The sequence below is a fragment of the Erpetoichthys calabaricus genome, chromosome 1, assembly GCF_900747795.2.
Source record: "Erpetoichthys calabaricus chromosome 1, fErpCal1.3, whole genome shotgun sequence".
In the NCBI taxonomy this organism is placed as follows: domain Eukaryota; kingdom Metazoa; phylum Chordata; class Cladistia; order Polypteriformes; family Polypteridae; genus Erpetoichthys; species Erpetoichthys calabaricus.
In genome coordinates, this window is record NC_041394.2 from 197957148 (window position 1) to 197984233 (window position 27086).

The 27086-nt window shown below is 37.3% G+C and overlaps 1 protein-coding gene across 1 annotated transcript in view; it reads right to left on the reverse strand.

Annotated features, from left to right (window-relative positions):
* Positions 1-27086, reverse strand: part of arid2 (AT rich interactive domain 2 (ARID, RFX-like)) — a 183628-nt gene that overhangs the window by 4611 nt on the left and 151931 nt on the right. The window contains exons 16-18 of the mRNA XM_028810674.2: positions 16238-16380; positions 7266-7404; positions 4478-4560 (exon numbers count right to left, since the gene is read on the reverse strand). Of these exons, the coding sequence (XP_028666507.1) occupies positions 4478-4560; positions 7266-7404; positions 16238-16380 (365 nt within the window). The remainder of the gene's footprint in view (positions 1-4477; positions 4561-7265; positions 7405-16237; positions 16381-27086) is intronic.

The window sequence follows — 27086 nt, forward strand, 5'->3', positions numbered from 1 at the left end:
GCTGTTCTCACATAAAGACGCTCTATAGCTCTGCAGTGTATCACGATAAATACTACCGCCCCCCCAAGGGATCTGACACAAATGCTGGTGAATCTGCCTTCTTCGTATTTCACCGTCACTTGATTTTCTTTTTATTCAGTTTTATTGAGTGTTCCTGCTCACGCTTAATTAGTATGTACCTTATGGTCTATACTGTCAAAAAAAAAAAAAAAAACAGAGATATAGGTATATATGATATTTGGAATTATTAATTTTATGACCTATATAGTACATTTCGGAAAACTTTGTGGCACTAATGCAACATTATTCATATTATTCATATTCATTCGCATAATATCTTGTGGTTTGTAATCAGTGACCGCATGTTTTTTTTTCCCCGATCTTGCCAATCCCCACACGTTACTGTATGCCGTTTCTTTTGTACTCCACGACATGCAGAGGAAAGCATAGTAAAGAGCAGTAACTTCAGCGCTATATGCAATCATCAGACACTCCCCATCTGACACTGCTGTTTTCACATAAAGATGCACTATAGCTCTTCAGTGTACTTGTGACTGCATTCTCATACCAATGCTTGCGAACTAAAGTGTTTGCGTGCACTTTTCGTGGCATTACACATGTATTTTTTTGAGCATGCCCATGTCGCTCAAACACAGGAAGATATGTTGATGTAAAAGTATAACAAAATAAGTGTACTTTTATTCAAGACTATAACCGAAGAAAAAAGAAAGCAGGGTACAGTAGGCGGTTGATATGACAGCTTGCGTGGTGCAATGCTAAGAACTGCTGATTTCCGTTCCATGCTATATAAAATCATCACATTCACATGTTAATGGTTCCCACACACCCAAGTACCGCCCTTCCTACATTTACGACATGTATACTTGTTGCAGTGTACACACCTCTCTGTGCTATGGTTCCTATTACACTGAACAAGCACCTGTAATTTGCAGCTCTATTCATTATCTCAAAACACCACGCACACTCACAGTAATTCCTAGTTATGTCCACCACTCACACCCACAACCATACAGAACTGATTCCACATCAGTGAATTTCCAGTCCCAGCATAAATTCACACCCGATCTGACGCTGTTCATTTTCAAATAATACTGCATTTAGTACAATGATGTTTTCACATATACAGTATTGTCTTTCTTTCAGGTGTGTAATAGAAACCACAGCATAAAGAGAAGTGTGTACATTGTAACAGGTACACATGTTGTAAATGTAGGAAAGGCAATCCTTGCGTGTGTGAGAACTGTTAACATTTGAATCGCGCTTATTCAGTGCGTGCAAGAATATGCAGGTGGCCAGTTGCTGTGTGCTACAACTTGCTGGCGATGATCAACGCACATTTTAAAAAAAAGAAAGACATACAGTGCATCCGGAAAGTATTCACAGCGCATCACTTTTTCCACATTTTGTTATGTTACAGCCTTATTCCAAAATGGATTAAATTCATTTTTTTCCTTAGAATTCTACACACAACACCCCATAATGACAATGTGAAAAAAGTTTACTTGAGGTTTTTGCAAATTTATTAAAAATAAAAAAATGAGAAATCACTTGTACATAAGTATTCACAGCCTTTGCTCAATACTTTGTCGATGCACCTTTGGCAGCAATTACGGCCTCAAGTGTTTTTGAATATGATGCCACAAGCTTGGCACACCTATCCTTGGCCAGTTTCGCCCATTCCTCTTTGCAGCACCTCTCAAGCTCCATCAGGTTGGAATGGAAGTGTCGGTGCACAGCCATTTTAAGACCTCTCCAGAGATGTTCAATCGGATTCAAGTCTGGGCTCTGGCTGGGCCACTCAAGGACATTCACAGAGTTGTCCTGAAGCCACTCCTTTAATATCTTGGATGTGTGCTTAGGATCATTGTCCTGCTGAAAGATGAACCGTCGTCCCAGTCTGAGGTCAAGAGCGCTCTGGAGCAGGTTTTCATCCAGGATGTCTCTGTACATTGCTGCAGTCATCTTTCCCTTTATCCTGACTAATTTCCCAGTCCCTGCCGCTGAAAAACATCCCCACAGCATTATGCTGCCACCACCATGCTTCACTGTAGGGATGGCATTGGCCTGGTGATGAGCTGTGTCTAAACGAGACAATGATTGAACTCTTTGGTGTGAATGCCAGGCATCACATCAGACCAGAGAATTTTCTTTCTCATGGTCTGAGAGCCCTTCAGGTGCCTTTTGGCAAACTCCAGGCGGGCTGCCATGTGTCTTTTACTAAGGAGTGGCTTCCGTCTGGCCACTCTACCATACAGGCCTGATTGGTGGATTGCTGAAGAGATGGTTGTCCTTCTGGAAGGTTCTCCTCTCTCCACAGAGGACCTCTGGAGCTCTGACAGAGTGACCATCGGGTTCTTGGTCACCTCCCTGACTAAGGCCCTTCTCCCCTGATCGCTCAGTTTAGATGGCCGGCCAGCTCTACGAAGAGTCCTGGTAGTTTCGAACTTCTTCCACTTACGGATGATGGAGGCCACTGTGCTCACTGGGACCTTCAAAGCAGCAGAAATTTTTCTGTAACCTTCCCCAGATTTGTGCCTCGAGACAATAATGTCTCGGAGGTCTACGGACAATTCCTTTGACTTCATGCTTGGTTTGTGCTCTGACGTGAACTGTCAACTGCGGGACCTTATATAGACAGGTGTGTGCCTTTCCAAATCATGTCCAATCAACTGAATTTACCACAGGTGGACTCCAATTAAGCTGCAGAAACATCTCAAGGATGATCAGGGGAAACAGGATGCACCTGAGCTCAATTTTGAGCTTCATGGCAAAGGCTGTGAATACTTATGTACATGTGCTTTCTCAATTTTTTTATTTTTAATAAATTTGCAAAAACCTCAAGTAAACTTTTTTCACGTTGTCATTATGGCGTGTTGTGTGTAGAATTCTGAGGAAAAAAATGAATTTCATCCATTTTCGAACAAGGCTGTAACATAACAAAATGTGGAAAAAGTGATGCACTGTGAATACTTTCCAGATGCACTGTATATATGTGATGTTTTGAAGAAATCATTTTATGACGCGAATAGTACCAATCAGAAAAAATCGTTGAAGTAATGCAATATTATTTGAAAACAAACAGCGTCAGATCGGGTGAGAATTTATACTGGCGCTGTTAGAGTCAGATTAGAAGCTGAATAAGCTGAATAAGGAGGCTCCTGTTCTGAATCTAAGTAAAAAGCATGAATTAATCAACAGAAATAACCGCGATCGACATTTTAAACTTAACGATTTACAGTGCATACCAATTTATAAATTTTATGTCCGTTTGAGGTTATAAAGAAGAAAAAAAAAAAAACACTTTCTCCCCAGTGGGGAATCAAACTCGGGTCTCTGAGGCACAGCAGGGATGCTGCGCTCTGAGTCTGCAAATCTTAGCGTTACGGCACGGAAGGTGTCATGTCATCCTTGAAGCTTTTGTAAAAGTGTTTATTTGATGTTTAGACTTCAGGCTTCACACATTCTATAGTTTATGCCTACATTTTGTAACATTTATTACTAAAATATGAAAAAGTTTCTGTTTTAACAATGTGTTTACACAGATTACTGTAGAAACGGCACACACATGAAATGCATGTGTTCCAAATCACAATCTATTATTTCCACTCTAAAACTCCAGCAGTTCAGTCACTCCCAGATAATCAAACAAGGCATGAGCTGGGAAAACTTAGTGAACGTTCTGCGACGGTGGGGGATGGAACAGCCGGCTGCTTGCTGCTTGTCTTAATCGGCACATTTAGAAGACAAAAGAGAGGTGAAAACGGTTTTACGGTGGGCCGGATCTACGAGTTTTTTCGTAGACTCTGGTATGTGGACATGAGCACTACCAACGCTGACTGACAATGTGTTTACATTTACATGTATTTACATCCACAACTGCTTAAAACAATTACATAGTAAATCATTTAATTATTTTTACTGAAGGTGCAATGGTGAGTTTAGTCTGTCACTTAATAAAATCACTATAAGTAAGTGGTGGAATGTAAAGCAATAAACAGAGGTTCTAGTCCAATGCGTTAGCTATTATATCATGCATTGTTTGTTGTTCTTGGAAACTATCTTTTAGATTCGATAAATAAGCTGTCAACATGATCCAAAGAAGTTACAGCATTCTTTGATAAACATCTGTACTTTAACAGAAGCTGTTATGAGATAGTGAATGAATACATTCTGGATTGCTGATATCACAGACAGTCATAAAAAGAATCCTTACCCAATTTTCTATAGCGGCAAAGGAGCGCAACTATAAAGAAATTCTTTAAAAAGGAGACAGCAACGACAGTTACTGTTTGTTGTTAAAAATACAGTTTTTGCTGTATTACATTTTATGTAAATCTTCAAATGTAATTTAATCCATTAAAATTATCTACAGAAGGTAAAACAAAATAATTAAACTCTTATAAACAGTTCTACTTCTGAAAACAACATATACAGGGTCTACATATTAAATTCTTACTTGGAAGTTTTCTGATTTGTACATTGAGCCTGCTCTTCTTGTTTCAATCCAGCAAGAAGAGCTTCTTTAGAGCAGTGCTTATCCTATAATAATAATAAAAAAAAATACATTAAGTGATTATTCCACATAAGGGGGATTTACTTTATTATTTAAAATTAAAATATGGCACACACAAGAGAAATGGGAACACCTGGAAAAACTATTTATATCATACTTTATGTATACTGTATATGCCATAGACCCTCTGTGTATGTTTTTTATACATATATTAAATATGAGCATATATCCATACATATGTATGTATGTACAGTAGAAACGAAGAGAATGCCATGCATTTCTGCAGAAATTTAATACTCCTTACTGCTTCTTGCCTGATCGCTCCAAAGTCTACCAAAGTCAATGGCCCTTATTTTTTATGTGTTTTGTTTTAAGGCTCAAAAACCAGCCATCAGAATGCAAACTGGTTCCTGTGAAAGTATGTTACAATAAAGGCTCAGGCTTACTGTGAGGATTGTGACAGTTCTTTTGAGAACATGATTTTTTCACCATTAAAGAAATTTGCTACTATTCAATTTTTTAAAATGCATTATTTCGTGGTTATTTGTCAGTGTACTACTTGCCATTGAGAAAACTGCTCAAATCTGTGCTTTTTCAGTGTTACAGGCATGTAGGAAAAGATTCAGCAAACTATAGAAACAAAAATTATTATATGAAACTTCTGTTTAGATGTATAAACAACAGTAGTTTTATTTGCCATCCAATTGCTATGCTTATAAATAACATATAGCTTATTGATTGAGTGATGTGAGGAGATGCTATGAAGTACAAAGTATAATGCAAAATATGTACAAATACAAATCGCTGTATACTTTATAACAATTTACAACAAAGTCTTTGAAAGTGCATTTTAGCATTGGCTTGCACACATACTACCAGGAAAGACAGCACAGACTCTTAAATGGTTTAAGTGGTTTTGTTAAATGGCTCTAAATGAGTAAGTGTGTTTAGGAGCTCCACATTTACAGAGAAACTCAAACAGTAGGAATGTGTACTCTAACAGACTATATGAATGGGGAAGTTTCATACAGGGCACGCTTACTTTGGAAACACCAATACAAATAATTCACAAATGCCAGGTAGCTTTATCACTTCTATCTAAGTTGACATCCAGTAACTTAACAATACAGCATTTGGCACAGGATGTTTAAAATGTCAAAGGAAACTTCATATAGTTCCTGATTAGCAGCTATAGAAGAAGGCAACACCGAAGATGTAAAGACAGGAAGAAAAACAAACTACACACTTTTCCTAACTTGAAAGAAACTTTCACAACGGCATTTGTACTTTGCAACAGCTGGCCACTTGTCAGTACTCTTGTCCACAAAATGCGCTCAGCATGGCCTTTTCTCTTGCTCACTAGTCTACAATCCTCTTGACGGAAACCCCTACCTCTCGCACTATTCAGAATATTCTAGATTTTTGCAAAGGCTCAGTTAATTTAGTTTAACCATCATTAAATAAGCAGCACCTTGTTCTGAGAGGTATTCTACCAGTGCTGGTGATATAGTGAACATCTACATCTGTTTTGTGCAATGTGTATATTCCTGCACACACAACACAATTTTTTTTTGCTTGGCAGGGGTTCAGAACCTGCAAATTACAAGCATTTTTGTTTATATACAGAGTATATATATATATATATATATATATATATATATATATATATATATATATATATACTGTATATGTGTATATATATATATATATATATATATATATATATATATATATATATATATATATATTGTGAAGGACAGCCGTGACCCATGCCCGGCAGGGACGCCCCTGCTGCATCTGTTCTGGGGGAGCCACCATGGGCAGCTCAGTACCTCCCCCCGGGACGCTTGGTGGTAGCCTCCCTGGTGGACGATGATTCCCCAACCTGGCGCAAGGCTCCATGGGAGATGGAGTCCTCCACAGCCTGGTTGGGGGTTTGGATGGCCACCAGGGGGAGCTGCATGGACTCGACTCGTCAGCCCCACCCGGAAGGTCAATTAGGACTAGGTAATCAAGCACCTGGAACGCTTCCGGGTGGGGTATAAAAAAGGCCAGCCACCACCACTCGAGAGAGCCAGAGTCGGGAGGAGGAGGACTAAGCCTGAGGAGGAGTGGTGGTAAAAGGGATAGAGAGAGTATTTGTGAGTGTATTTGGGACTGTGTTGGGCCTGTGGGACACGGGGAAGGCGTGCCCCACGGCTGAAGAGAAATAAAGTATTTATTTAAGTACGTGCCTCTGCCTGAGTCTGTGCCGGGTCGGGCGCTATATAGCGCCTTTTATAATATATTATATAACTCTCTATATAAAGTTCCGCCTCTTCTCCTCATTCATTAGTCAATATATACTCAATATACAGTATAACATGGATTTCTGAAAAAGAAGGCTCCAGATATCTCCAGTGAAAAGACTGAATTTTTCCAGATCATTTCCAGATACCTCTTTCAATGAGATACTGGGGCACATTACCTGACAGAAAATGTACTGGATATGTACAATATGTTTATGAGGTGGAAATTCACTACCTGGGATTTTTATGGACAATACTGAGTTAATAAACAACAAAAAACATTTGAAAACAACATTACTAATTTCTTGACTTAAAATTAAGAATACCACATGAATCATTTAGGGAATATTGTAAGCAATGTTTAAAACTATATACTCCTTAATAAATTTTAAATTGTAATTTTTCTTCTGCAGCATTCTGCACTCAACATAAAGATATCTTGCCTGCAAATGTGTAATAAAGGAGAGCCTCTGCCGAGGAAAAGGTTCGCAGCCTTCCCAAAAACACTGTCCTGGGTACGATTCCTTTCCTCCATGCTGTGTGGCAGCATGGTAAAATACTTGAGAAGGTGTCTCAAACCACCTAAAAAACAGACAAAAGATGATTTGTAAACATTTAGAGAAAGGAAAAAAACCTTTAAAAAAACAACTAGAGGCATCACTGTTATGTGACAAACATCACTACGGTAAAGATGATTATAAACCAGAAGTTTCAATAATCCAATATTAAATAGTACAGCAGTTCTATCATGTAAACTATTTGTGTCATTATTTTAGTCTGAATACATCTTTTTATGTATCTATCCATCCATTCATTCATTCTCCTAACCCAATTATTCAAGGCAGAGTCACTCGGCAGATGAAGCTTATTCTAACAATCACTGGGAAATAGGCAGGAACCCCACATGGACAGGACGTACAGTTAGCAACAATATTAAACATTTTATAGTGTTTCTAACCTTTCTTAAAGGAACTTAATTTCCTTTTTGAAAACAAAATACAAGTAAAACACATTACCTCGTCAGTTATTTTGTCAACCTGCGAAGAACATTAATTTAAGATATTTAGGCTTAATTAAAGAATACTCATTTGGAAACAACTGTTGATATTTAAAACTGACATGTGGAAAACAATAAAACATGACAGCTGTTCTCCCTATAATGTATTAACAAATTATATAATGTAAATAAAAAGACTGCTACACCTTTTTGATCTTTAGTCTACATACAGTACACTTGCTAAATTCTTATTACAATTTTATATACTCTGTTTAACACTGTCTGTCTAACCTAAACTCAAAATCAGAAGATTCATGGAATCAAAACTAGGACTGCAGATTAGAATCGATTCTACAGAAGAGATCACAAGATACCCCAGACAAAAAAAAAATAGCTACAACGGGATGTAAAGCATTCTAGTTTAGTATAAACATCTTCTCACTACTATATTGGCTGAATCGGTTTTAGAACATAAATCAAGACAGTGTTCTCCCCAGAAATTTTTTCCAGCCGGGTGGCATGAAAAAGAAGCCGGGTGGGGCGGGATGGGGAAATTTGGTGTTGGGGAAAATTAAATGTGCACTATTTTTATTAGTTAATTATTATTAATTATTTTCCAATGCTCAATATGACTTCCTTTTTTAAAGTTTGACACTTGTGCCAGAATATTTTTATTAAATTTAAGAAGTATCCAATTCAGGATCCTGCAACCCTAACAAAAAATTTAAATAACAATTGTTATGACATAAACCAAGAGGCACAAGTATTGTCGCTGTTGGGAAGAAAAGTGAAAACAATGAAAAAAAAGTATGGGAAACCTAATGAAGAAAAATTAAAAAATATTCTTCAAAGCCAACTTGCATATGCAGAAGGTGTCTTTAGTTAAATATTTATTCTTGTTTTCTTCCTAGAGGCCCAGTTGTCTGCAGCTTTCCCATAATCAAAGTCCCCAGGATCTGGGCCCTCCAAGGAGATCAGCGTGAGATTATTTAGCATGCTTTGATTCTCAAACATGTCTTGATCCTTTTAAGGGCAGAAAACGCCCTTTCACATTCAGCTATGCTCACTGGGATCACTAGCTCAATGTGAGCTAGTTTGGCTAAACTTGGAAACGACTCTTTGAGCTTTGATGTCGTTGCCATTTTTAGTAAAATCTGTTTTGGACTGAAGTCTTTGTATGATTGACTTCTGATCATTTTTGACACAACTGTCCATTCTTGCCTGCTACTTTTCAAATTTTAAAATTGGAGGGTTACCATTTTTGGAGTAATGATCGAAAAGAATTTCAGCAGACTCGCTTGAATCGTAAGTTTCTGCATTGAAACTTTTGAAAAGCTGGAAATATTTGGCATGTCAGGGAATCTTGCATCTAGGTGCTTGACAACTGTCTCTAGGTATTTATCATATATTGCAGTTTTGAATGACATTACATCACTCTGTGTATAAACAATGTGGAGATCTGACCATTCTTCTGCCAGACAATGATGAAGGCTTTGAAAATATCTCCCAGGAGTGTCTTTCAACTCCATGATGGACAATTTTGTGGCGAGAAAAACTGGCTCAATTTTGGTAAGACTGACATCTTGCCTTTGCCAAGCCTTAGATAAGTTGGACAACAAAGGTAATATGTCTGAAAGCATCATCAGGGAGGAAACAAAATTGTACATCTGCTTAATCCTTCAGCTATGATGTCATTTCGTTCAGTGGCCTCTCTTTCCAGCACAGCTATGACATTCATCATACACTGCCGTAGTGACTGTACTGCAAAGTCACGAGACAGCCATCTAGTGACACTGGCCATTTTCAGCTTAATCTGGGTAATGTTCAGAATATTTTGAATTTCCGTTAAACCAGCCATCCTAACAGAAGAATTTTGGAAGTAATAGAACAACTTCCTTAAGATATCATTCAGTTTTGTTAAATAAGGTACAGCAGCTGCCGCTTGGGCAGTTACAAGGGCCAATCGGTGGTTTACACAGTGGCAGTTGACCAAGAGTCCATATGTTTTATCTTTAAGTAGTTTTGCCAAACCTTTCTGTTTCCCAATCATAACAGCCGCTCCATCTGATCCTAGTCCAACCAGATTAGCAGTTTTCAAGCCTAGAGTGTCCATAGTCTCACTCAGTGTGTTGGTATAGTCTCCACTTAGCCATCAATCATATTGCGGGTTGATACAAAACTAATTCTGACCTCTTTAGTGACCTGGCAAACATATTTAATGTAAATAATTAATTGTTTTACAACTGAGATGTCTGTGGTTTCATCATGCAGAATACTGAAAAAATTTTCAGCGTGTATATTTTTCAGTATGCTAGATTTTATTTCTGAAGCTAAGAAGACATCCAGCAGCTCTTGCATTATTCTTTCAGAGGTGTAATGTGCACTTTTACCAACATTGAGATGTTGTAAAAAGGAACAACCCATTTCTTTACAGTGTTCCAACAGCTTTTCAAACAACGTTGTATGTGGCAACTCATTTTTTGCCAACCAATACATGGATCTTAAAGCTCCCCAGAGGTATCTGGAAATGATCTGGCATCTCTCTAAGTTAAATATTTAACACAGATACAGATCTTTTAATTTGACCGATTCCAGTTTGCTCTAGTACACGCTTTCGTAAAAGGTCAGCAGAAGACTCAAAGTACGTTTTAATTTTTTCACAGTCCAGCAAGCTTTCTTTTCGAATTCTTGTGCATGGCACGTTTACCCAAAGTAACTCCCTCCTTGGGGGATGTTTGTTTGAATATTTCATGTACAATGAGCACCACATACCATTTTCTTTGACCATTAGCCAATCAAAATCTTTAAACCATTGTTTGTTTATGCCGGATAAGCGGTGCTTAGATTTATCAATTGGCAGAGTTTGTGCTGAAGAGATTTCCCCTGATGGACCAGCTTCTGCAATGTCTTTGTCTGAAATTGCCACATGAGGAGTTGACACTGCACCTTCATTAGTCTGTGGCGTCTCTTTTCTGAAATAACTGAGCAGTGTTGTTTCCTGAACACTTTTTTTTTTTTGCTCATGTTGGTAAAACGTTTGGAAAAAATTAAAAGTACCTATGAATAAGACTTTTGAGTGGGAAAGTGAGAGCCTGTTGGATCTTCAATTCACACTTGCACTACGGCAGGGCAAGATATGAACAAAAAAGGAATGGCAGATGGGTCACTTTAACAAAACTACGAAAGCGTATTAGGGCCACGGTGAAGAAAAAAAAATACAGGCACAGTGAAGAAAAAAAAAACACTATGTCATGAATAAAGTCGACATGTTGACTTTATTCTCGCTGTTTATGTCGAAATTAAAGATGACATTTCCACTTTATTCTCATAGTTTATTTTGTCATTAAAGTAGAATGTCGTAAACTAAACTTCATCTTAAAATCAATGTTTAATTTACTAGATTTTCTCAAATCTCGTCATCCATATTACTAACCGAGAATACACCGGATATGGACACAGGGACACGGTGATGGGACTATGAGACGTTCTGCGCAGGCGCGCGTTCCATAAACCGCAAGCAAAGTCGTATCCACCGCGAACGAAGGAGTCATGGCCCAAGAATGAAAGAGCTCAACTAACGTGAATGAGAAATGAAGCAACAACGCGCCCATACCTACCACTAACGACACAACCACACAGAAAAGAGGATTCTGCGCTGCGCCCCAGAGTCGTACGTGAGAGGCTACGGAGGCCCCACAGGTCCACAAAGATAGTACAAAAGGCGCAGGCGTCACCGCCATATTGTGAGTGGCACTACTGCGGAGTGAAGGCGCAGGCATCACCGCCATATTGTAAGTGGCACTACTGCGGAGTGAAGTTAGGAATAATGTGCTGCTTGGGATTGTACAAACCGTTGAACGCTTTACACCAAATTCAAACACAATACAGCTCAACGATACAAACACGAGCCCACCTGGATAAGATCAATGAACACAGGTGTCTACAACGCGCGTCTGAAACTGCGGAAGCAAAGCAGGCACGGGTTCAAAACGAACGACCTTGACTGACGGATATACAAACATGAGCCCGCCTGGATAAAATCAATGAATGCAGGCGCCTACAACGCGCGTCTGAAATGCCGCAGGCAAAGCGGGCACGGCCCCAAAACGAACGAGCTCGACTAAGGTATTTCAGGATACCCAACGCCGGGGGTAGGCAAGCGAAGCGAGCAGGGGGCGGAGCCCCCTTGTAAGGTAATGTAGTACATTAAATGCTTTATGTTAACTGTTCCCCGAATGAGTTGTTACTCACTACGCGCTTCTTAAACGGACTTCCTTTTTTCACTGAGGAGGCACCGGGAGGGATCGCCGCACAGAATGCATTCACTTGATGATATTCCTGCTCTCTGAGCATTTAGAATGCTAAGATAAATACTTGATATCATTTTCATGATGAAATGCATTAAAGCAGGTATTAAACATGCACGTTATTGTGGAGGTAGTGCTGCTCCCTCGCAGTAAGGGGTCCACAGGTGTGCATTCAGTGTAGATAACTTTATGGCAGGTGTGACGAGGCTCCAAAAAACTGGATGTATGAATGGGTATCACACAGGTTTAACTTAAATATTGTGTAAATGTTGGATTTGTGATCTGGTGGTCGGAGACACGAACACAGAATTCAATGGATGTTCTTCTGAGCGGGCTCTCTTTATTGCATGCGTGCTGTCTCTATCTGACGTTCCAAAACCCCAATTCCTATCCTTCCTTTTTCTTTCTCCACATAACCAATCACCACATGATAACACAAAGCATTTCATGCGCTACATAATTTATGACGGGGTTTGAGAAAATCTAGTAAATTAAATATTCATTTTAAGATGTTTAGTTTACGATGTTCTACTTTAATGACATACAACAAGAATAAAGTCAACATGTCGACTTTAATCTCAAGATAAAAAAACGTCGAGAATAAAGTAGAAATGTCGAGAATAAAGTGGAAATGTCGACTTTATTCTTGACATAAGCTTAGCAGCACTACACAGACTGCACTGACACTGAGAACAGAGACGTCACTTCCTGACGCCCTTTTTCTGAAATCTGACAGGCTGGTTCCACTAGACTTTTTTTTAATTTTATCAGTCCTCCTCTCACCCGCCCACCTCCACATCCTCTTTGCTTGTGAAGTGCCGCTCCGCTCCCGCTATTAGCATGTACAGCCTCCTCTCGTCTGCCCACTTCTCCATACTCCTTGCTACTTACTGTAAGTAAGCTGCTCCGCCCCCGCTATTACCATGTACACCCCCCCCTCTCGAAAGCCCACCTCCCCATACTCTTTGCTTGTGAACTCCGCTCCGCCTCGTCCCCGCTATTAGCTTTAGCAACAAGTGATCAGCAACATCCCGTCCCACGCCTCTCCCCTCGCAACTTGTGATCCTGCTTCTAAAATATTTGCCCACCCGCCCGCTCGTCCCTTGCCATTTCTGCAGATCATTAGATCTGCGGCTGTCATCTCATACTGTCATGCGAGATGACAGCTGGGTGGCTCAACTAAATTAGCCGGGCGGAGCGCCCGGCTAAAAGATGCTAGGGAGAACAATGCAAGATTAGTAAGACTGTTCATATTACTATTATAAAACCATGGAAACTGCTATGTCTAACTAAATTCTTATAATTTTGCTGCTTAGAATTAGTTTGATCAGTTTCTCTTATTTCTGATCTTGAAACAGGTCTTTGAAAAGTTCATCAAGGACCATCCCTTCATGGTTTTGCATAAAAGTTAAGAACAATGCAACTTAGTACATTATAATATAGTAAGACTCTACAGATGGTTAACCTAGAGATTTTGGTTGCCCACATCCCACCCCATCACTAATGTGATCCTGAAATGATCACTTAAAAATTCATAAAATAACAACATACCCTGACCATCAACCATAAAGAAATGTTATTTGAGGTCTAAATGTACAAATAATATCACATACAATTTTATACATACATTAAGTGGCATAATGTAAAATAAACATATTTGTATGTTTATGATGACATGCAGAACACCTAAAAGTTGAACATAAAGCAGTGCCAACACTACCCCATATAGTACAGTAGGAATGCCCTAGTTAAAGAGTAGACTCTATACACTAGGTGGAAAAGGGCACTGGAAAGTCTAAAAAATAATTATTATTATTATTAAAAAAAGACCCATTTCTCTGCACAAGACAAAAATTTCTTTAGCCAACTCTGTCATCGGCACAAGAGGTAGGACATATCAATATTATACATCATTGGACTTAAAGAGTAAGAAGCAGCTGCCTCAATATTTCAGAAATTGCTAAATTTATGTTGGTGAGCTAAACATACAGTTCTAAGATTAGCAGCACAACCTCAGGAGTACTGTTTGGTGTAATGTGTTAAATGTAGCTTGTGTTACGTAGTCCAATTTTTAAAGTAACGTGTAGTCTAAAGCAATACTGATTTTACTGAAGTAAAACATTATTATTATCCACGCAGAACTGGGTATAAGGCAAGAAGCAAACAAAAGTTGTGCCAGCCAACACAGCACCACACAGTCTGAATACAGTGAGAGATGTATGTAGCCAACATATAACTAATTTAGGTTGGCTCATGTTACATAAAATATTATGTTATGAAACCAGGTTGGAAACCTTCATCACTGGTTATCAACATGTGATTCACACATGACATCATAATATCAAGGCAAAAGTGACTTAAATTTCTTAGAAACAGCAATATGTTACAAAAGTATTTATGTATAACAGCACAGGCTGTCTGACATCTGCACTTGGAAATGAACTTAATAGGTCAAACAGGAAAAAGGTCTAAAACTACCACCATGGAGCACTATGTATGACTTTTTGCTGTGTTTGTAAATGTGGAAAAGACAATGAACCAACATGATTAATAGATAAATAGTAACAGTTTTGTTAGCAAACAAAAGAAAATAGTATGTATCCCTCCTTTACTGTTTTTTTGTTTTTTTTTACATATAGGTGCTTGTGCACAATCCTAACACAATTATGCACTACCATAGTTCTTTTAATAAGTGGTACCCCGAAATGTTAAAGATAGTATATACTCATGCTGCTCCATATATTACAACAGGAGTCCTCAAGTTTGTTCCAGTCTGGACACGGTAGTTATGGGATTTTTTTTCAATCACAATCTATTATCTTGAAGTCCATTACTGTTGCTAAAGCAACTGTTTCTTAAGCAACATTTTTCTGCTTCATTTTAGTTAACTTGCTTTTTTAAATTCTCAACCTTTAAAGGGTTCTTAGTCTTAAATAAAGGCATTCACTGTTAAAAATTCCCTCATTTTCTTAACTAGCTGCCAATTAACAACACAGATGTTAATGACAATGACTAAGGTCATCATCATAATTCAGCGGATTCCATTTTCAGTTCTGGGGTGCCCCGTGGATGCAAGTTTTAATCATTGCCAACTTTTTCTTTCAATCAGACTCCTAACGTAATTAAGTAAATTGTTATTTGTTTCCATATTTAGGTGTCAATTTATACATTACCAAAATGGGTTTGCTAAATGTCTCTCTATTCTAAAAAAAAAGATGGCATCTCCTTAGCGTGCGTTCAACACGCCCCCCCCCTTCACAACATGAGCAGTGTTATACGTCCTGCGAGAAAGATTTAACCATGCCCGGAGCCAGAAATAAAGGACAAGTGTTGATTTTACAAAAGTTTTAAAGTAAAAGTGAAAATAAAGCATATGTAACAATTCCCATGAAAATAACAATCTCTTTATATTGTATATCCTGTAAAACAAACCCGGAGGTGGGCGAGCAAAGCGAGCAGGGGACAGAGCCCCCTAGTTTATTATAATGTAGCAAAAATTTCTGTATGTTACTTGGGGATAATTTGATTCTTTGATCCTATTCTGATTCCACTTTTCCTTGTGCTTTGGTGGGTATTTAATATGAAAAACACTAGCTTAGACATCTTCAACCTTTCAGTGCCATTTGCCCTATTGTTTTGTACTACTCATCAATAAATTCCATATTTGTAGAAAGTGGACATCTCACAATTAGAGGAACTGAAGATTCTGATAATGTTGTATTGTAGATTTTAGGATAAAAGCTAATGCATCCATGTAATATATAACTTTGTCAGAATGAGATGTTTTAAAAAGTTATAAAGTAACTTGGGGGTAAACATGAAATACAATGTGTGCCATGGATTTAGGAACACAGAGAATATAATATATAAACATTCTATGGAAATTAAGAGCTAGGAATTGCAATTCGATAGATTAAGCAAAAGATAAACAGTCTCCGATCCCTCTTCTTCATAAAGATTACTCAAAAATAACCTGAAATAGAATAAATTACTCCATATAGTTGATCTGTTATACTGCATGGTAAGGATATGAAAAAAAAATGTTTTGAAAGCAGTGAAATTCCACAAATTATGCAAGATAAAAATTATACAATAAAAAATTAGACTGTACCTTTTACATGACTGCCATAAGCACATGAAGTTTTGGCCTGGCTTTCTTGGATGTTCCAAATGCTGATTTGAACACTGTGTTGTGAATGTAGGGGTTGATGAACTCACTTGCTGTACAGGAGATGCTGATGAAATAGATGAAGGCTATAATATGAAGCAGAAAATACATTTAAGGAATATTAAAGATAAAACAATTCTTCTTCGGTAAAAAAAGGCACAAGATTAACTAAAAAAAAAAAAAAAAACAACCCAACAAACATCCGAAGAAGAAAAAAAAAAAATGTACATAAGCTCCCAAACTCATTTTTGACGCTTAATTTAATAACCAATTTCCATGTAATGCATAAAGGGACCACGTGTGTCATTAAATGCTATGTCAAAAGCAGGAGCTAGCAGTTCACCGAAAATAGTGGTTACTATGAAAACTTTAAGGGTATGGTAAAGAGAAAATTGACTTGCATCAAAACTATCCCCACTGCCATACTCCTTAAGCTTAATTTGTGTAATACTGCAAAAAAAGAATGCATCTCTTAAAGAGATATGCATTTCTTTAAACTTACCTCTTTTCCCCAAACATATCAGAATTTATACCTGCAGTATGGGCATATAGATTTTCAGTTACTTATATGTAATATGATGCATTACAGACTTTCTTTGTAAGTAATGTCCAAAAAACTGGTATTGTATGTATTTGTCATCATACAAGACAACCAATATCCCTTTGGGATGGATACAAACCATGCAAGAAATGCCTTCTACAAATATCACAATTATGTACAGCAATAAACTTATATGAAGCTTGAGCAGCTTTTCTTTTGGCCAATACCTGTTTACTAAACTACACAGTGGAATAGTTGTGGTCTTGAATTAGGGCATGTTCAATGCATGTTAAAGACTCTTTGATTAAAACATATGTCACACAATACATTGTAAAATCAACATAAGGGTGAAATTTGATATTGAAAAATACACTTGTGTGAAAGTATAATAAAAAAAGACAGCAAGACAGCAGGTGCTTTGGTAGAATTTGTAAAGGAAGCAGTGCTTATTGGCACATTAAACGATTCAATTATTTAAAGTTAATGGGATTTTTTTGAAAAGAAAAAAATGCATATAAACTCAAAACACCATTGCTGTCATTCTGTTCCTCTCCACAAAATTATATATTAGTCAAGTTAATTTGAATAATCACCCCATCACTGAATTACTATGACATAGATTTACACTAGGTTACAGTATGTATTAAAAGAAAAACAAAAAAAAACTAAAAGTACATTGCAGTTACTTTAAATTTATGTTGGTTAATTTACAAAAATATTTAGTTTTTTGTTAATATGTTTAATTATTTGTATTGTAGTTTTGAGAATCATCTGATGGATGGCACCAGACTTCATCAACAAAACAAGACAAAGTAAAGATGTTAAGTGCTTACTTTAAGTAGGACATCTAAAAGATATCCATCACACTTGCCAAAGTTACAAAGTTACCAACCTTTCTCTCATGTGTGTACTCAAGTACAATAATATTTACAAACTTATAATAATAATATACAAACTTACTAAATACGATTGACTGGCCTGTTAAATGCACTTGCTAACTTTTGGTATACAGTTGCATATTCATTCTTTGCCAGATAGTTATACTAATGCCAGCAACTTGTAACTTTATAACAATTATTGAGTAAATCAAAAAGAAAAAAAAAAAAAAGCACCACATAAAAAACCCTATGATTGGTGCGCTAACAGAAAAAAAAAACACATACACAACTTTTAAAGCAATTCACACTGAACTAACTGCTAAACCACACAGCTGAGTGAAATCCTGGATCTAACACTAATGTCAATTAGAATAAAGTTGAAGACTCTCCTGCAGCCCTCATCAAGACAGAAGGGAACATCCCAGAATAGTGATGTATTAAGTGTTATGTGGTGTGAAGTGGCAAGTGTATTTAGCTGCCTAACTTGCTACTGTATCCTGTTGGAAGAAACACAGATGCCCCATTCCAGCATGATTTTGCCCAGATGGCTAAATGAGCTCAAGTGGGTCACTTACAGACCTGATGTCTTGTTCCCGTGCTATAGTTTCAGACAGTTTCCTTTTCAGGTGTTCATGCATGAAACTGGTGCTGCTGTGCAACACCACCTGTGTTTTGCAAACTGAACACTCAACTAATTGAACTAATTTGAAACACTCATACAGAGAGGAAATTTTGGATGATATTTAGAGGGATTTTTATCTGCAGAATGTGATGCAGTTACAGCCATAATTAGCCTATTTAAAATTGCACTGAACACAAAAGCAGAATGGTACACTTTAGAGGAGGGGCAGAGATGATCATTCAAAAGAAAATATGACTTAATTATTTCTTGAGTCAATTAGTTGATTACAGCAGAGGGAGAAAAGGGATTGCAAGCAGCACTGCACCTGGGTGATTAGCCCGCATGGGCCAATCACAGAAAAAGACTGTGTTGGGAGCGCACAGTGGAGCTGGCTTGCTCACTTGTCAGTGAAAAGGTTAACACAAGATCTTAATCATCAAAGTCTAACACCAAGTCAGTTAAGCTTCAGGGATATCAATCTGTCCAGTTAGTAAGCAAAAGCAATTGTGAATCAACTGCACCTGCTTTGGTGTAAATGAAAGTGAAAACAGGTGCACTGGAGAGGCAACAGCAAGACCGCCCCCTCCCCCTGCCCCCCCCAAAAAAGAAATGGTTTTGCAGCAGGTGGACAATTGCTTTCTCTTTATCCTTCCTGACTGATTCTTTTCAAGGTTTTGCATTTTGCGAGGGTTCTCGTCACTACTGGTAGCATGAGGTGGTACTTGCAGCTGATTCAAGTTGCATAGGTCATTCAGCTCCTCAAGGATGGCACATCCAAACATGCTGTCGCAAGAAGGTTTGCTGTGTCTCAGGAGCACAGTCTCAAGTGCATGAATGAGAAACCAAGAGAAAAGCCATTCCATGAAGAGAGCCATAGAAGGGCATCACCACAGCAACAGGATCGGTATCTATTGCTTTCTGCAAGAAAGAACACTGCCAGAGCCCTATAAAATTACTTCCAGCTGGCTACTGGTGTGCATGTTTCACACCATACTTCATGAGGGTGGCACGAGGGCCTGACATCCCCTAGTGGGACATGTGCTCATATCCCATCACTGTGCAGCATTCTCTAGAGAATATACAATTTTTTTTTTCAATGCAAACCACATTTTAGAAACCGTTGTCAACAATAGTGGAACAATCACTTGGAATTTCACTGTGGTCAACTGTAAAAACTGCCCGGTACAGTCCAATCCCTAATCATAATGAGGCAATAATACAGCTCGTACTCTCAGAAAATTAATAAAATTTGGAGGTATAATAAACACTCCTACTGGTGATTCAGAGACTATTGGTAATTTTTTACCTTATTAAATTATTTAAAATAAACTTTTTTCCAAGCTAGGAATGGGTACAGCATCATATGCAGTAAAAATAACATTGCCTTAACCAGACTTAAAGCACACAATACAAAAATGATCTATTTCAAGTGCATCTTCTATTACTTCTAATTTTGTGCATCCAAAGCTCTCAAATGTCCTTCCACAAAATTTTGGGAGTCACTGACATATTTATGGTTTTTAAAGGGAATTTTTTTTTTTTTTTTATATTTACCAAAAATATATTTGTGAAACACCTCTGAAAATGCAGCAGTTCTCAGACAACAGATGGGTAGCTATAAGTAAACGTGTAAACTTTGTATTTTCCCAGTATATGAAATTTTCATATCACAAAAGACAGCAAATATTATGATGAAGAGTTACTATACCAAATGCCAACTCAAATTTCTTCAGCTAGCTGTTTCAGAGTAAAATAAAGTTACTAACAAATTTAACTGGACAAACCAAGCTGTGGAAAACTCCTGAGAGAAGCAGTCAACTTTTACTGGGGTATAGGATTTGATAGAGCACACTTAAACTCGGAGTGACACTATGGCATGTGACTTTGATAAACTTCTATCCAATGCGGCTGTAAACTTTGGGTGTCAGATTCCTCTTTAAACAATGCCACAGGACTTTCTGAATGGGACATACAAGACTTGAAAACCCACTGCTCAGAAACTACATGATAAGAGTTACCTACAGAAATCATAAAGAAGCTTCCAGATAAAATAAAACAACCTGAGGCCCTTGAGTCACTCTCTCACCAATCACTGTGATTATTTATTGTAAACATTTATTTTAATATCATGTCAGTACCACAAAGTAAAACTGTGATTATTAAATGAACTCTGAGAGGGACATATATTTATACTGACAATGTAAAATTTGTTGTATAGTTTTTTGTTTTCTTCTATTGCTTTATTTGTCAAAGTACTGTAACAAAAACATAATTTATTATTAGGTTGGGCTTTTAATTCCATTATTTTGTGCATTTTTTTGGCTGACAATTTTTGCAGGACCAGGCAACCCTGCTCACAAGACTGTTCATACTACAATTATATTTCTTAATTATTTGTTCAAAAACAAGTTTGTCCTTCATTATGAATTACTACTCACCATCTTCCCTTTCTTTTTAAGAAACTGTGGAAGTACAGTAGATGCTGCTACTACTGTGAAACATAGACCCTGTGCATGAAATGAAGTGATTAGGGATTTTTCTATTTTCACAGTTAATAACGCAGGACCAGAATGTCCTTAGAAACAGAATTCGTAAATTTGCAGACTTAAACATGTGTTTTGAAATATAGAATGCTAGGAAAATGGAGCATAGCCAGTCAAGCAAGGTCAGTAAAATAGTGACTTTGCCAATTACAAATCACCACTGATCACCAAAAGGTTTATTTCTCCCAAAATATATGCAGGTTTTATTTTCTCCCCTCAGTTGTCAGCTGACTATACCTTAGTTGTGATTTTAATTACTATTTATTCTCCACAACTCTGCTCAGGATTAAGCATGTTTAGAAAATTGTATGGTATGATATTATTTATATTAAACAAATCAGATTGATTCTGGTTTAGTTTATTTACTGTGATATGTGTTTACTTCAGAATGTAAATGCTGAAAGGTTATTTACTTAACTCTATATTTTTAAATTTGAGTAAGCACTATCATCCTGTGTTCAGCAAAGACCACCACAAAGTGAAAAAAAGTCTCTACTGTAATGCTGCACTGAGTCTTGTAATACAATGGTACTATGAGGAAACTCAATTTTTTTTATCCTCCATTTATATTTGTCCTTATTTGCGCAACACTTATAAGAAATGCATACTTTGGTGGGGCAGCTTCTATTGTTATCAACGAAATGAACCTGTCCTAAGAGTAAGCAACTTACTTTTCACATGCAGGCTTCTTTACAGATATGCTTTGTGGCATGGTGTCTCTATGCCAGGAGAGCTAGGGAAGCCAACCTGTGGAGTAAGGTGCTTGGCTCTTGCAGATTAGTGTTGAGAAATATATTTGTCCTCCTTACCACTAATACCACAAACTGAGAAAACCATAAAAGTTAAACAAAAACTTTATTGTGAAAACAAGTCACAAATGTCTTATGTTTAAATTGCTGAGTGAGAACATCAATATTTATACTGTAAACATAAAACATATAAAGCACTGCACCGAAAACTCAATTCACATAATTGTTATGAGAGGTCAATCTTAATTGTGATTGAACAAAAGAGATCGGTTTATTTTACACATCAAACAAATAAATAAGGGTAATGGGAGTCTGAATGCAACTTGTTGACTTAGGCAGGAAGTGTTGGAAATGGGGTGGATTTTTTTAAAGAATTGGGATACTGATTAAGTTAATTTTAAAATGGTTTAAAGAAACAAAACACATATGCATTCACCTAGAAAGAGAAAGAAAAAGCATTTTAAACACTGAAACAGATATAACAGTATAAATCCTGTAACATCAACTATGGAAATATTTGCCAGACTGACTAAAATGGAAACATAATTGGACTTTAAGCTATAAATCCTAGCCTTCTGCTCCATTTGTTCAATATTTCAATAGTATCCTGTTTTACAGATTAACTGTGATTTGGTAAAACATTGGATAGGCTTTGCAAGTATGAACCATGGAAATGGAATAGAAGGAATGTTGAGAGTTTGTACAACTACTGTTAAAACATGCAGAACAATCACTTTCTTTTATTTATAAATGTATTTATAAGCTAACTGCATGTAACAGTAGAACATGGTATTCATTCAAATGAACATGAGATCACATGATTATTCCTTATACACAGTCAAAACTACTTCAAAATGTCTCACATACTGTAACTGGTGAAACGCAAAAACTCAGTTTAAACCCCACATCAATAGCATGCTATTTTAAATGTATACAAAGGAGGAACAAGTACATTTTTCAAAATTCAGGCTCTTGAAAAGATAAGACATATTCCACAATTCAGATAAGTAGTGGGCTCCATGAATAGGAAAATGATGATGTAGAAGATTATTAGCCAGATTAGCCTAATCTTTCATCTAAATCCTTACATGTTTCACTTGCTCTCTGGAGAATTCTGGAGGCATACAATTTATTTATTAGTTATCAATTTAATCAGACTTAAATGTGGTTGAACTTCAAAGTTACTGAAACATTCATTTGTAAAATTTTGTTGTACAGGAGTGTATATCATTCTTCTACCACGATATAAACACAACTGGCATATGTGAAGAGAATATTTTTTATCAAATAGATGACTTTTTAATGGATTTTGTGTGATGTTTTTCCAATGTACACAAAATTACTTGATCAAAATTGAACTGAAATATTCCATTAATACTGTATTCTTAAAATTTCTTTTCAGATCTAAGTTAGACCCACGAGTTAGGTTTTCTGTTAAAAAAAATCAGTTTGACTTTCAGGGTTATTTGGAGGTTCCGCATGTCCTTTACTGTATCAAATATTCTATTTGACTACAGCCAGTGATCTGTGGATACAGCTGCATTACAATTTGTCATGCTTTGAATATTAAGAGGGTGCTCATGTTATTAAAGATGATGTTTACATCTGAATAAGCATGTTCACACTCTTTAGTTTTTTGGCTAATAGTTAAGCAGCATTTTCACAACCCACAGTATACCTATTAGGAACCAAGAGTATATATTGGTTAATAGTGAGTAGTGATGAACAAACTCCACGATGTTTGCTTCACTTAGAGTTCGGAGAAATCACTGAAGTGCTTGCGAATATCACCGAATTTGCCAAAATGCATTGCAGTCAAAGGAGGAACACTAATTGATCTAGATTTGACTGGATTATAACGGTGTAATCATCTTTAAAGTGTCCTTGAGGGATAGGGAAACATCTGTCAACTATACTGGACTGATTAATGTGGCCAAAAAGGTGACCTGAGCTGTGCGGCAGCAGTGCCAACCACCCCACTACCATGCCTCTGTGAGATCAAAAAAGAAAGAACACAGTCAGAGACACAAAGTCGTATTTCAGGAAAACCAAGCAGAAAACGGCAAAGTTGTAGTCAAAATTCTCAGAAAAAATATTGTAGGTCTTTCAAAAGCACAAAATTTAAAGTGGTGTGTCATGAATGAACCCTGTTCTATTTTTTGAAGTCGTGCTGAACAGTCTCCAAACTTCTGTGCTGATGCTTTGTACTTTCTCTTCTATCAAAAAGATATCTTGCCTGAAGAAGGGGCCTGAGTTGCATCGAAAGCTTGCATATTGTAATCTTTTTAGTTAGCCAATAAAAGGTGTCATTTTGCTTGGCTTTTCTCTACATCAAAAAGATAGAAATGTCTTTTAAATAGTAATAAATCTTTCATTATTATTATTTCATAGATTCTCCTGTGTTTTAGCAGCCACCTTCAAGGTTTGCTTTTTATTAGCATGTGGCTAATTATACAAGCATAGGGCACACACCTCCTTCTCTTATACTGATGTGGAACTTGAAGATTAACCCGCACCTTTGGCAACAAGCAGAGATAACCAGTTATGTATGCTGTATATGTTTCATAAAAATAAATTCTGAGAACCTGCATTATTTACTTTTCTCTTCCACCACTAACTAAGTCCAAGAGTCTCTAATGCAAATGATCAGCATTATATAGCATGGGGCAGTCCCATCCAATATTGGCTGTTACAGTGCTGGGGGATGTTGCACTGGCCTTGCAAAGTATTAAGGGGCGCTGGGGGAAAAACATTTGCCTAAACCGGATGTTAGTAAATAATTTGATGAACAAGGCTGTATGCAAATGCAAATTTGTTGTGAAGAACACTTTGGCAAAATTTGCTGATCAATACTAATAGTATTTTATATTTATAAATTAAGATTCCTCTCATGCTTTTTCTGTAACTGCATAAGGCAAGATCTATTTGATATAGAGTACAGTCCTCTGCTTTCCAAAGGTTAATGGTTTCCTACTGCTGAACACTTGAAAATGTGTGACAGGAGCACTGTAAGAATGATCAAGCTATTACATGTGATCAACAAACTGCTAAATATTTCATGCTTTTTAGTAAGTCCCATCTGTTGAAAAGAGTTGCCTGCTCTATCAGTATACATTTTTGTTTCCAAGTTGTACATTTCATGAAATTACTCAGCACTGCATCAGCATTTGTTAGATAATAAAGCCTGACTAGTAAACAGTCCAATGTTACGGTGCTTCCTCACTTTTTCAATTCTAAAATTAGTTTTTCCCAAAAACAAAAAGTCCACTTTTATATGTGGTTTCAGGATACTCTGTATACAGCATGGTACATTCTCTGAATTGGTTGTGATGTTGTTTCTTCCCTGCAGTCATTGCTACTTTGCAGAATATCCTCCTTATTTAATCCCCTAAAAACGGTTCTAGCAGTATTTGAAAAGTTATTTTCTTTTTATTTTGTCAGAATGCTGCTTGTAATTATGAATCCATTCAGTGAAGCAGTAGTGGAACAGATCCAATTGTATTCTGCTCTGTTTTTTTTCCTTTAAAATGCATAACAAAATGTGTGTTATTACCGTATTTATATCACGGTAAATGAGTGGATACAATCAACTTTTGGCATTCTTGCCCTCACTGCTCCAGTTGCTATACAGCTAATGTCATTGTGTATATACAGTTAGATCCATAAATATTTGGACAGAGACAACTTTTTTCTAATTTTGGTTCTGTACATTACCACAATGAATTTTAAATTAAACAACTCAGATGCAATTGAAGTGCAGACTTTCAGTTTTAATTTAGTGGGGTGAAAAAATGATTACATAAAAATGTGAGGCAACTAAAGCATTTTTTTAACACAATCCCTTCATTTCAGGGGCTCAAAAGTAATTGGACAATTGACTCAAAGGCTATTTCATGGGCAGGTGTGGGCAAGTCCGTCGTTATGTCATTATCAATTAATTAAGCAGATAAAAGGCCTGGAGTTTACCAGAGGTGTGGTGCTTGCATGTGGAAGATTTTGCTGTGAACAGACAACATGCGGTCAAAGGAGCTATCCATGCAGGTGAAAGAAGCCATCCTTAAGCTGCGAAAACAGAAAAAACCCATCCGAGAAATTGCTACAATATTACGAGTGGCAAAATCTACAGTTTGGTACATCCTGAGAAAGAAAGCAAGCACTGGTGAACTCAGCAACGTAAAAAGACCTGGACATCCACGGAAGACAACAGTGGTGGATGATCGCAGAATCATTTCCATGGTGAAGAGAAGCCCCTTCACAACAGCCAACCAAGTGAACAACACTCTCCAGGGGGTAGGCGCATCGATATCCAAGTCTACCATAAAGAGAAGACTGCATGAAAGTAAATACAGAGGGTGCACTGCAAGGTGCAAGCCACTCATAAGCCTCAATAATAGAAAGGCTAGATTGGATTTTGCTAAAGAACATCTAAAAAAGCCAGCACAGATCTGGAAAAACATTTTTTGGACAGATGAAACCAAGATCAACCTCTACCAGAATGATGGCAAGAAAAAAGTATGGAGAAGGCGTGGAACAGCTCATTATCCAAAGCATACCACATCATCTGTAAAACACGGTGGAGGCAGTGTGATGGCTTGGGCGTGCATGGCTGCCAGTGGCACTGGGACACTAGTGTTTATTGATGATGTGACACAGGACAGAAGCAGCCGAATGAATTCTGAGGTGTTCAGAGACATACTGTCTGCTCAAATCCAGCTAAATGCAGTCAAATTGAATGGCCGGCATTTCATGATACAGATGGACAATGACCCAAAACATACAGCCAAAGCAACCCACGAGTTTATTAAAGCAAAGAAGTGGAAAATTCTTGAATGGCCAAGTCAGTCACTTGATCTTAACCCAATTGAGCATGCATTTCACTTGTTGAACACTAAACTTCAGACAGAAAGGCCCACAAACACACAGCAACTGAAAACTGCTGCATTAAAGGCCTGGCAGAGCATTAAAAAGGAGGAAACTCGGCATCTGGTGATGTCCATGAGTTCAAGACTTCAGGCTGTCATTGCCAGCAAAGGGTTTTCAACCAAGTATTAGAAATGAACATTTTATTTCCAGTTATTTGATTTGTCCAATTACTTTTGAGCCCCTGAAATGAAGAGATTGTGTTAAAAAAAATGCTTTAGTTGCCTCACATTTTTATGCAATCGTTTTGTTCACCCCACTGAATTAAAGCTGAAAGTCTGCACTTCAACTGCTTCTGTATTGTTTCATTTAAAATTCCTTGTGGTAATGTACAGAACCAAAATTAGAAAAAAAGTTGTCTCTGTCCAAATATTTGTGGACCTAACTGTAGCTTGCTTTACAGACTTGCTGGACAACTGCACTATATTTTGTTACTAGAGTATGTGCACATTCAGAACCATTAACCAAAAGCGATGAAGCCAGGCTTTAAAAGGTGGTTATGGCAGTCAGAAATGCTATAAGCAGTTGTGTTTAAATGC